Genomic DNA, 11,805 nt, shown 5'->3' on the forward strand with positions numbered 1-11,805 from the left:
TTGGTGTTCATCTGTCTGCTGAATTCATACTTTCCTTCTAGTACAGGACTTCATTTGGAAGATGACTTTGTTTAATCGGAAGACATACAAGTTGCAAGTTCATTGCAAAATGAAAGTATCACGAGAAAAAATGCTACTGCGAACAATATATAGAGTTAAATGCAGTGGTTGTGACGGTTTTCGCCTAGTTCTCCACGACCAACTCGGCAATCTGGTTTTCGCCCGGTTTTCCCTAATTAACTGAGCAACTTTTTTCTTTTTAAAGAATGCAGGAAGCAGGATAACATTTCGAAAGAAAAAAGAACATCAGAAACTAGGAGCGTCAACTGAATCAACTTTTTTTTGGGAGCAATGGAAGAAAGTCCTACATATCAGCATGACTGCCTCAACACGATTACCCGTGTGAGGAGTTCGACAGCGACATCAGCCACTGGTTCTTCCCAGGTGGTGATGGTCACGGAGCTTCTGGCATCTCGAGGGTTTCACAATGCTTGGCCAAGACCACTAGTCGGGAAGCAAGGTTCTCCACCCCCAGATCCAGATGCCAAAATTAATATCTTCATCCGCTATGATGTCGGCGGTGTAGAGCAAGTGAGCAACATTCATCATAGTCCGCGTCAAATGAAGTCGCAAGCTACTTCCATGTAGCTTTCGCATGTACCTGGACATCAAGCGAAAATAGACCTTGGAACATGGATGCACATATACCTGAATTCCAAAAAAAGAGTGAAACTTTCTTGAAACAAACACTGCAGTCTAGTCGTCTACTCCCTCCATCCGTGAATAAGTGTACATCTAGCTTTTGTCTTAAGTCAAAGTTTTAAAATTTTGACCAACTTTCTAGGAAAAAGTAGCAACATTTATGGCACTAAATTAGTATCACTAGATCTGTTTTGAAATGTACTTTCATAATATACCAATTTGATGTCATATATGTTACTACCATTTTCTATAAAGTTGGTCAAAATTTTAAAATTTTGACTTAGAACAAAAACTAGATGTAAACTTATTCACTGGCGGACGGAGGGAGTAGTGTATTACTTATGTGTAAAGTTTCGCAATAAAATGTCTTTTGTGGTATTGCAATAAACAAATAAAAACAAAAGAGATACTATTTTTTTCAGGAAAAACTTGCAATCTATTCATCTTCAATCATGGTAGTACAATGAACACTAGAAATAATAAAAATTACATCCAAATTCGTAGACCACCTAATGACGACTACAAGCACCGAAGGAAAAGAGGTACTACTATATTAAGTTTGTACATGTATTTTTTTTTTCAACAAACCACATAAGTCATTTTGTGCCGACACTTTACACGTGAGTATAGTCTTTTTCCTTCCCGCTGGGCAGTACCAAGGAAAGGAGTAAGCAAAAGCAGCTGCAACCTGTTTGGATTTTTTTTAGCCTATCTCAAAGTCCTAAATATAGAAAAAAATTGAGGTTTTTCCAAAAAAAGTGTGTAGATTTAAATGGAATCTATAGGTCGCCGGAAGGGAAGATTGATTTTTTTTTTACACTAGGTTTAAATATAGATTGATGAGGCATTATTTTGTGGATAATCCCGTGTACCCCGAGTCGTACTTCCTGCGCCGGTTTAGGATGAGCACCGAGTTGTTCAGGCGCATTGCAGAGAAACTAGCGAGCCATGATCAGTTTTTTCAGCAAAGGAGGAATGCCGCCGGAGAGCTCGGGCATAGCACCTTTCAGAAGGTGACAACCGATTTGCGTATGTTGGCATACGGTATTCTGGCTGATCTAGTTGATGACCACTTGTGAGAGGACCGGCTAAATTTTGGGATCAAAAGATGCTTTGGTACATCATGCACGCTTGTGTGATCATGCACAACATGATCATCGAGAATGAGCGTGGCCAAGATTTAGACTACTCTCGGTATGAGCTCTTGGGACATCCCGTGCGAGTGCGGCGGAGGGCCGCGAGGGTGGCCCGTTTTGTTGCCTCCTATCATGCCATTCGTCGTGCCGAAACCATGATGATCTTCAGAAGGATCTCATCAAGGAGTAGTGGTCATGGAATGGCCGACAAAGAGCATCATGATTTGTATGTTTGATATTCTATTGTTGAACTATTTATTCTATTGCAAGATAAACTATTTGTTTGAGTTGTAATAATAAAATTGAACTATTTATTATTGATTTATTTTGTTTGTGTTTGGTCTTCTTGGTTATGTTTGGAGTGCATATGTTGTTTCTGCGAGAATGCGCGCAATTTTTTTGCAGCGGCTGCTGGAGCGGTTCGCACGCGCTAAACTTTGCAGCAGCCGCTGGAGCAAGCGTTTCTCGCCGCGCAAAACTTGCGATTAGCGCGCTGCAACGTTTTTTAGAGCGCGGCGTGTTGCGCGGCTGTTGGAGATGCTCTTAAAACTCAAAACAATGTGCTTGCATGGGTTGACGATTGAGGGTGCCAGCACGCACGCTTGCGGACCGTGTGTAATGTTGATCTAAACAGCATGTTTACCTAGGACTAAAATCAGAACAACTCTTCAAACAATTACCGTGCATGTTCATTCCACAAAACAGAGTATGGAGGGAGAAAACAGAGTATCATGGATTGTCCCATGTGTACAAATCATGCACCATGTCAATCCCCGTTGCGAAGCCCGGCCTTCCACTTGCCGGCGACCTTCGCCAGCGCCCGCCACGACGGCCCCTCCGGCGAACGCGCCCGTGCCGCTACCTCCTGAAGCCGTCTGGCTTGCTGGCGCACCGCCCTTCCCTTCTCCCCTTCCATGAGCTCCCTGACGGCCGCCGCGACCTCATCGTTCGCCACGAAGCCGTCCTCTCGGCTCACCGCAGGCCGCAGCGCCACCCCTGTCAGCTCCGTCAGGATGGCCGCGTTCATCTTCTGCTCGGCGTACAGCGGCCAGGTGATCATCGGCACGCCGGAGGCCAGGCTCTCCAGCGTGGAGTTCCACCCGCAGTGCGACATGAACCCCGCCGTCGCCGGGTGCGCCAGCACGCGCACCTGCGGCGCCCACCCGGCCACGGCGAGGCCCCTGCTCTTCGTCCTCTCCAGGAAGCCCTCCGGAAGCCATGCCAGCGGGTCGTCCTGGCGCCCGTCGCTACCATCAGCCCCCAAGGCGTTGTTGTTCCCGTCATGGCTTGGCATGCGCACCACCCAGAGGAACCGGTGGCCGCTCGTCTCCAGGCCAGTGGCGAGCTCGGCCGTCTGCCCGACCGACAGCGCGCCGCCGCTGCCGAAGGAGACGTACACCACCGACCCCGCCGGCTGCCGGTCGAGCCACCCCAGGCAGTCCAGCTCGTCGGCTTCTTTGTTGGAGCTGCTTGACCGGACGAACGGCCCCACGGGGTACACCGGCGGGAACGCGCCGTCCGCGGCGTCCCGATCGAACGCCTCCGCGACGGCGGGCTCCAGCTCCTCGAAGCTGTTGACGAGGAAGCCGTCGGCGCGGGCGTACCGCCGCGCCTCCTCGACGAGGTAGGCGTAGACAGGGTCGGTCCGGTCGCGGAACCCGTCGGGCAGCTCGGCGTGGCGCAGCGGCACGCAGCCCGGGAGCCGGAGCGTGTCCGGGAGGTCGCGGTACTCGCCGGGGGCGGCGCCGTCGTGGAGCTCCGCGAGGCGCCGCATGACGGAGACCAAGGTGAAGCTGTTGGGGAAGAAGACGTACCCCGGGACGCCGAGGTCCGCGGCGAGAGGGAGCGCGGCGGTGCCGAAGAAATCGCACACGAGCGCGGCGGCGGGGCCGGGGCCGGCCACCGAGCCCATGAGCGCGTGGAGGTGCGGGAGCGAGCGGCGGAGGAGCTCGAACATGAGGGTGCCGAAGCCGACGCCCGGCGGGAGGTCGTCCAGCGCGACGGCGGGGAGCACGGCGGTCGAGACCGACGCCGGCATGGAGGAGAGCACGGCGGCGTCGGCGGCCGCGTCGGAGAGGTTGGTGAGCGTGACGATCGTGGCGGCGAAGCCGTGGTCAACCGCGAGCCGCCGCGCGAGCTCGGCCAGGGGGATGAGGTGGCCCATCCCGGGGCTGGCTAGCAGGACGACGCACGGCAGGGGCCGTGGCTCATCCGCCGTGCTCGCTGGCCTTGTCTGCACGATCGGTGACGGATCAGTTGCACCGGTGGTCGCCGCCGCCATGATAGTCACTAGCGTACTACGCCGCCTGCACAGCTAATTTTGGTGGCTCGGAGGAAAAGGGAGGAACAACGGAGACTTTTTGCAGTTGGGTGTGTGAAAGTTGTTGATGCGAATAAAGTTTCAAAATATTTAAAGTTCAAGTGGAATTAGTCAAATTGAAGAAATTGATCTGTGGAGCTGGAGGGAATACTTACCATGCTCGATCGAATAATTCGATGGCAGACGAATAAGAATGAAAGCATTAACTACAGAGTAGTTTATCCACTCAACTCATAGCTGGGGTCTGCAAATTATCTTATTTTCTTCGCACTCCTGCTTTGCTTCGGCACACCAGCTAGACACATCAACGAAGGAGATATCTCTACATCCCTAGTAATAAAGAGTATGATGCGAACTAAATCTACGGAGATATCTCTGTTTGGTTTTTGTTTGTCCTCTTTTTTCCATTTTCTTTTATTTTTTAAATCATGAATATTTTCTTAAACCTGTGTATTTTCACATTCGTGAACTTTTTTTTCAAATCCGTGATTTTTTTTTTCAAATCCATGAACTTTTTTCAATTTTTGCACTTTTTTTAAACACATGATTTTTTTCAAATTTGTGAACATTTTCTTTATCAAAATTGATGAACTTTCTTTTAAATCCTTGAACGGTTGGGCCGGCCCAACAGGCGCCCGACAGGAGCGATACGGTCGCCTTGTTGGCCAAGGCCTAAAGGAATTTTTTTGCTTTGCTAATTTTTGTTATTCTTTTCTTTTTTGTTAATTCATTTTTCTCATTTATGAAATTTATTATTATTTTTGAAACCTGTTCTGAAATTTTAAATATTGTTTGGAATACCAAAAATTATTCTTGTTTCCAAATATTGTTTACAATTTAAAAAATCTTTTGGAATTTCAAAAAATGTGCCCATTTTTATATTTTTTCACAAATTTATGATATGTTTGTGTTTCAAAAAAGTTGATAATTTTTTAAAAAGTACATGGTTTGTAATTTGCGTTCAGCATCTTTTGTTGGGAATTTATTAGTCGCTGGATGATGTGAAATTAGAGCGTTATTAGGCCCATCCGACTAAATCTTCATCTCATGGGATTTTGCCATGTTGTCTTTTAAACGAAGTGCTGGACTATCCATAGTGTCCCCATGCCTAGAGCTATCTATGTTTTATATGAATAGAGAATACATAGGGAACAATCTGAATCCTGGAGGGATGACAACCAAGGTGGAATAGAGGTCGGTCCGATGTGATATCATTTGCAAGAAGGAAATATATGCACTATGATTTAAAAAGGAAAAAACAGAATTGTGAACTTTCCATAATCCCCTACTAATATATAGGCTGATGGTGTATATGTTTCTGTTTCGTCACTGAGTAATATAAAATGTAAGCAATGGTTAATAGGATCATGGAGCAGTGGCTTTATGTCTTCTTGGCGCTGGGGGAGACGATCTTATTCCCGTCATGGGCCACGATGAGGGCAACATTGTTCATAGGCTCCAGTTCCACATGTGTCTCTACCTCTAACAATGCGATGACTTTGGACTAGTCAATCTCCAACTAATGGGGATCCAAGATGATCCAGAAGATATGCTCCACGAGAGTAGGCATAACACAGCTTCCTTTGCATGCTGCAATGAACTAGTGTCGGCGGCCATGTCTGCTAATTCAATGAGGTCAGTACTAGCAAGACTGGTGGTGTGGTGTGGGTTATCTTCTCAGCTAGATAAAGCCCGGTTGTGTACCTGTTTTGGTTCCCTCGCCCAACGATGTAAAAGCGTATGCGTGCTAGCTTGCCTGGTGGTGTGGTGTGGATTTGCTTTAAAGTGTAATAGTTTGGAGTTTAGGAGGTATATATGGAGGTTGCAGCTGAAAGAGGGCACCATGACGAAGGTTGGGGCGACATCGGGTGGAGGAGGTGCTCGATTTCCTCAAATGCTCATTTGGCCTCTCGCAATTGAGGATCGTCAAGAAGGTGCTTGATTTCTATTAGGAGGAGTTTGGTCAATCCGAAGGTGAATTTGAATCCCAACTTCATCTCTATCTAGTCTATTTTTTGTGCACCTTAATAGTGTGACGTCCATATGACTAAACACATGGCGAAAATAACAACTTAAAATCAAAATCAACCTTTTTTTACCCTTTTTGCTTAGGGGTCCTCCGACCACCTTTCTTTCCATTTCCTTGGGGCTGTTATATTCATACAACTCATGCACAACATTATTATCCTAATTACGTTCTATTAACGGAAAAAACCTACTCTGCGAAAATATACCCATGAATTTTTGTTTGACCCCTTTGGCAATAAATGACATGCCATGGTTGTTCAGTAAAATAGAAAGATGTCGAGCGTCAGCCGAACCAAACGTCAAGTTCTTCCGTAATCTTTTGCATGAGGATGGAAGACAGATCACTTAGGTTATTGAAAAGGTACCCCATATTAATTATGTCCCTTCCAAATCTTGCACGAGATAAGAATAATCATGGAAACTCTAGCTTTTCTAGGTTGCATTATATGCAATGTGCACACACTTGACGAGCATCATTATTTCTGAAACAGATGCAAGCACCAACTAATGATGTTTGCACACATGTGCATCGACACATGCTCACGTTGAAGGTAGGCTTACCACGCCAAGTCACGTGTGGACAAAACCATTTTAGTAAAATGGCAAATCCATTAATTGAAGCTGCGTAACTATGTGGTGCTCTCGTTTGCATGAAATGTAAACCATGCTTGCAGTAGGCCCAACCACTTATTTGAAGATTGCCCTTTGTCCACACGTGATTCAAGACCTCTAACCATCCAACCATTCAAGAACTTCACAATTTTTAAGAATGATGTGCTTTTTTTACATGTCCCACATAAAGAGTATTTGCGTAACACGCCGAATAACTATTTCATGTATCTTTAACCGCACAAAATCTCCTCAATATGGCCCTAAAGTGTTTTGCTTTTGTGAGCGAAAGCGTCCTGCTAAGCCCCGTCATCGGTGAAAAGGTTAACAAACTATTGCTTCGGTACAACCCCTTAGAAGTTTACACGAATATTAAAGTTGCTTAAAAAGAGTTTTCTCATACATTCACGATCAACTAATTCAAATCCCTATATTACCCTAATGGATAAAACAAGAGAATAGAACAATCTAATCTTTTTGATTGAAGGGGTAATTTCTAGCCTCCACCTTCAATCTGCGTCGAAATTAAAATTTCCTGGGGGGGGGGGGGGGGGGGGGACTGAAGCAAAACTCACTAACTAATGGTGGCTGATCTGAGGTAGTCAAGCCAAGAACAATTATTTCTTCCATGGCGACTCAAAAGCTATGTTTGGCATCTCGGTGGCTTTTTGTTTTTATTTGTAGATATAATAATTGGTCCTGCAATCTTTTTTTAAGAGTGGTGGTTTTCTTTTCCTTACTAGAACTGCAAGACTTTCCAATCTAACTAGATTGTGTAATTGAGTACAGTAGCATATAAAAACTGCAAACTGAACCAAAACTCTTGGATTCGTTGCAAGTGGGCTCCAGTTTTTCGTTTTGTAAGCTCAAGTGAGTTCCTATGTTGGCGCATGAAGAGCTTGTCAAAACCAACAACAACAACAAAACGTTAGTATGTTGTAATTGGAACATACACTAGTAGAAAAAGGCCCATTTGTCCCGATTCCAGAGGCCCATTTGTCCCGGTTCTGGAACCGGGACTAAAGGGTCGGGACTAAAGCCCATGACCTTTAGTCCCGGTTCGCTTAAGAACCGGGACAGGTTGGGCTCCACGTGGCCGCTGTGGCGAGCCCAGCCAGGAGGGCCTTTGGTCCCGGTTGGTAACACAACCGGGACCAAAAAGCATCCACGCGTCAGCAGCTCAGGAGCTGGGGTTTTTGTTTTTTAAGGGGGGGGGGGGGTTGAGGGTTTTGGAGGGTTAATTTAGGGGTTTCATATATTGTGTTAGCTAGCTAATAGAGAGAAGTGACCTCTCTTATCTCCGTGCTTGGTCGACGCTACGTACTATACGTATAGAAAGGACTCGACACGCTAGCTAGTAAGCAAATGAAGGAAACCATTAAGTACACAAGATCGTCATGAACATATACAGAGAGAAGTGATCAACCTCCTCCTTCTCCGAGAGATTGTTCGAACAAGTTTTCGTATATCTATCCGATGCTACTAGCTACATATATACAATATAAGATCTCTTACAATCCCTAACATCTGAAGTCAAGTGCCTCATGGTATTCTCCGGCTTTATTGATGACGTGGTCAAGAAAGAATCCCGCCAATTCCTCTTGAATTGCTTTTATGCGATCATGTGGTAGGAGTTCATCCCGCATCTGCTAGATCTAAATTGAAGAAGAGGGTCAATACATGTGTATGAATGAAACTCAACACAAATGATGGTAATAAAATAAAATTGTGAATATTTTTGCTTACGCACTTCATATTGTTTTTCAGAGTAGCCCCGCTTATTAGAGGCCGTCGCGTTGTAGATGAACTCGCAACGTAGTATCCACATAAATCATTCCCGGCTTCCTGCCACAAGCACTTTACGAGAAATAGAGGTCAATCAAATTGATAAGCAAGCATGCTAAATGGTATTGATGAAACTAGGTAGAATCAATGGGAGATGCGCGGAACTACGTAGTAATACTTACTTTCGGGTGTTTAAATCGCAGCTCGGTCGGCAGTCCCGGATAAATTGTGGTGAACTCTTTCCAAACCGTGCCAGACAAAGAAAATAATTACTTGATATCAGGAAATGAACAAAGTTGCCGATATGGCGCGATAATGATCGATTGAACTTACTTCTCGAGCATTCGAGTCATGTCCGCATACTCCTCGGGATCTTTTCGTCTGGAGTCTAAGACGGTTACTTCTCCCCGCTCAAGCTTAATCTCTAGGAGTATAAAGTGGTACCTGCGCACGCATGCATAACTCATCAGTTACATTACTATAACCTCGAGTAATAAGGGAAACCGAATGTGCACAAGACAGTAACATTCACTTGAAGTTGTAAGGAAAGTGTATTTTACCTTCGCTTTGATTTTTGAGCAACGATTGTAGCAAGTTGTCCTCGGTTTCTGAGACATTGTGTTTAACCGTCCATTCATGTATGACATTTGGGTTAATGAACCCAATGTCATAAATTTGTTCTTTTCTCCATTCGACGATCTTCAATCTGCATAACGTAGTGAGGATAATTATATATACATGCAATGAAAGAGCTGAGCTATATATAAAGACTTAATTACAGAAAGTAGTACTTACAGATAGTAGCAAGCCACGAGTGATTTGTCGAGGGACTTTATATTGTAGAACTGGGAAAACTCGTCAAAATCAACAGTTAACAGTTCTTGTCCAATGAAGTCGTGGTCATCTTTAATTCTCATCGTCAAAGCATCCTTCCCAGACTCGCTGGAGGTTTTCATGTACCATTGATGGAATCTTTGCAGCATCGTTGTGAGGAGGACTTCCATCTTTGACGAGAGGCTTCCCGTACTGGTATCTGAATTCGACCACCTCCATTGTATCAAAATGTGCATCATCGGGCAGGTAATCACCAGGATTGGTACCGGGCAGCATCCCCGGCATATTAGCGACGATATCGCTAGACACCTTGAGTGGGGGGCACGATTGGTTCGCCTGTTCACCGAGCTGGGGATTTTTTCCCCACTTCTTCGTTCTTCTAACCTTTTGTCAGCTGAAGTAGTTCCCGACCGGCGCGCATCTTGCAATGTCTTTTTAAGACAGCGAACATGGTTGTCATCCGACGGAGGCGGTGGTGGTCGCTTCAGGGCATCGATAGTGCGCTTCAATTTCACCGGATCTATCTTCTCCTTCGGAGGTGGATGTTTCATAGCTCTTCGCGTTTCAAAGAAGTCCTTCACTTGGGCTTCACAGATCTTCGCGTTTTCCTCCACGCTCATCTCGTATGGTAACTTCTCTAGAGGCTTGAGAGATGGACCGAATCTGTATTGCCTCCCGCCTCTTGCTGTACAGCTAGACGTCGGAGCAGTGGCATCTCTTCCGTTGCTGCTAACGAGTAGTAGAAGGAGGTGGAGTGCTCCGACGCGCCGGAGCAGCCGGAGCGGCGGCTTCTGTCTTCCACAGTTGCTGACGAGGCAGAGGAGGAGGCGGGCTGCTCGGACGTGCTGGAGCAGGCGGAGAAGGAGGCGGAGTGACGCCCTCACGCGCCGGAGCTGCCAGAGAAGGAGGCAGAGTGCCCTGATCACTCACCGGAGGAGGAGGAGGAGGAGGCGGAGTGCCCTGACTCGCCGGAGGAGGAGGAGGAGGAGGCGGAGGCATCCCGTTCGGAAGCTTGATGTGCTCCTTCCGCCATAGACATGGAGTCTTCAGAGCAAGACCCAGCTGAGTATCCCCTTCACCGGTAGGGTGGTTAAGCTCGAGCTCCTCAAATCCCTCCGTTACTTCATCCACCATCACAACAGCATAGCCTTGTGGAATCGGTTGGCAGTGAAAAGTTGCGTTGGGTTGAGGAGGTGCAATAGAGCCAACAACCGCCTTGACTTTGAGGTTCTGCCATTGCGTCATAAGCTGGCAATGTTGAGCTTCCGTGATAGCATCCACGGGGTAGCTAGGAGCCGTGAAGTCAGGCTGCTGAACGAGCTCGTGGAAGCCATGCTGCTTCTCCGCTGAGATGGCGGTGTAGATTCTGGGGTAGCTCTGGCACCTAGCCGGCTCTCAACTTGTTCCTCTAGCTTTCGTACCCTTGCATTCAGCTTCTGCAGTTCACTCTGCTCTAGTTTCCTCTTCCTCTCCCAGGTTTTGTAACCGCCTGCACCGGGAAACCCAACCTTCTACGCAATGGAGCCTACCATGCCTCGTGTTTGTCCAGGGTGCTCAGGATTCCCGTGGGCCTCGGTGAGCTCGTCATTCTCTTTGTCGGGAATGAACGTCCCTTGCTGTGCTGCGGCGATACACTTCTGAAGCTTCTTGACGGGTATTTCAAGTTGCTCCCCCGTCCAAACGCACTTCCCGGTTTCAGGGTCCAAGGTTCCCCCAACCCCGAAGAACCAAGTACTTGAACGGCCTGGCCAGTTCAATGTCTCTTGTTCGACCCCTTTAGCAACCAGGTCATTCTCAGCCTTGTCCCACAACGGCGGGCTTCGAGGTAGCCACCTGACCCCGTGCGATGGTGAAACTTCTTCTTTGCAGCATTGTTCTTGTTTGTCTCTGACATCTTCTTACTCCTGTCCGATGTCTTGTAGGCCACAAATGCGGGCTAGTGGTCTCTTATCTTCTCAAATCGGCCGGTGAATTCTGGAGTCTTCCCTTTTGTCGACATACGTTGATTTCAACTCATTCTTCCACCTCCTGAATAGACCTGCCATCTTCTTAAGAGCATGAGCCTTGACCAATGGCTCTATAACTGGCTTATCCGGATCCTCCTCTGGTGGAAGGGTGAAATTTGCCTTCAGCGTTGTCCAAAGATCATCTTTCTGTCTATCGTTGACATAAGGAACTTGAGGGTCTACGTTCTTAGGCTGATTCCATAGCTGGATGCTGATCGGGATCATGTCCCTAATAATAGCCCCGCACTGAGCAGAAAATGCTTCCTTGGTCTTCCTGGGTTCAATCGGTTGGCCATCGTTCGCGATTGCTGTGATCGTGAACCTTTCATCCTGGTGCAACCTTTTCTTCGGGCCTCGTATCTTTACCGAAGTTTGGCTCGATCTG

At 47.0% G+C, this 11,805-nt stretch overlaps 1 protein-coding gene across 1 annotated transcript; it reads right to left on the reverse strand.

Annotated features, from left to right (window-relative positions):
- Positions 1-2,505: 2,505 nt before the first annotated feature.
- Positions 2,506-4,354, reverse strand: LOC109767924 (hydroquinone glucosyltransferase-like). The gene has a single exon (XM_020326664.4). The coding sequence runs from the start codon at positions 4,117-4,119 to the stop codon at positions 2,605-2,607; it is 1,515 nt and encodes a 504-aa protein (XP_020182253.1). The 5' UTR covers positions 4,120-4,354; the 3' UTR covers positions 2,506-2,604.
- Positions 4,355-11,805: the final 7,451 nt, after the last annotated feature.

This window comes from Aegilops tauschii, chromosome 2, assembly GCF_002575655.3.
Source record: "Aegilops tauschii subsp. strangulata cultivar AL8/78 chromosome 2, Aet v6.0, whole genome shotgun sequence".
Taxonomy (NCBI): Eukaryota; Viridiplantae; Streptophyta; class Magnoliopsida; order Poales; family Poaceae; genus Aegilops; species Aegilops tauschii.

What these genes read in the sequence shown, in the direction of transcription:
- LOC109767924 (XM_020326664.4), bottom strand. Translation starts at nt 4,119, where the DNA reads ATGGCGGCGGCGACCACCGGTGCAACTGATCCGTCACCGATCGTGCAG.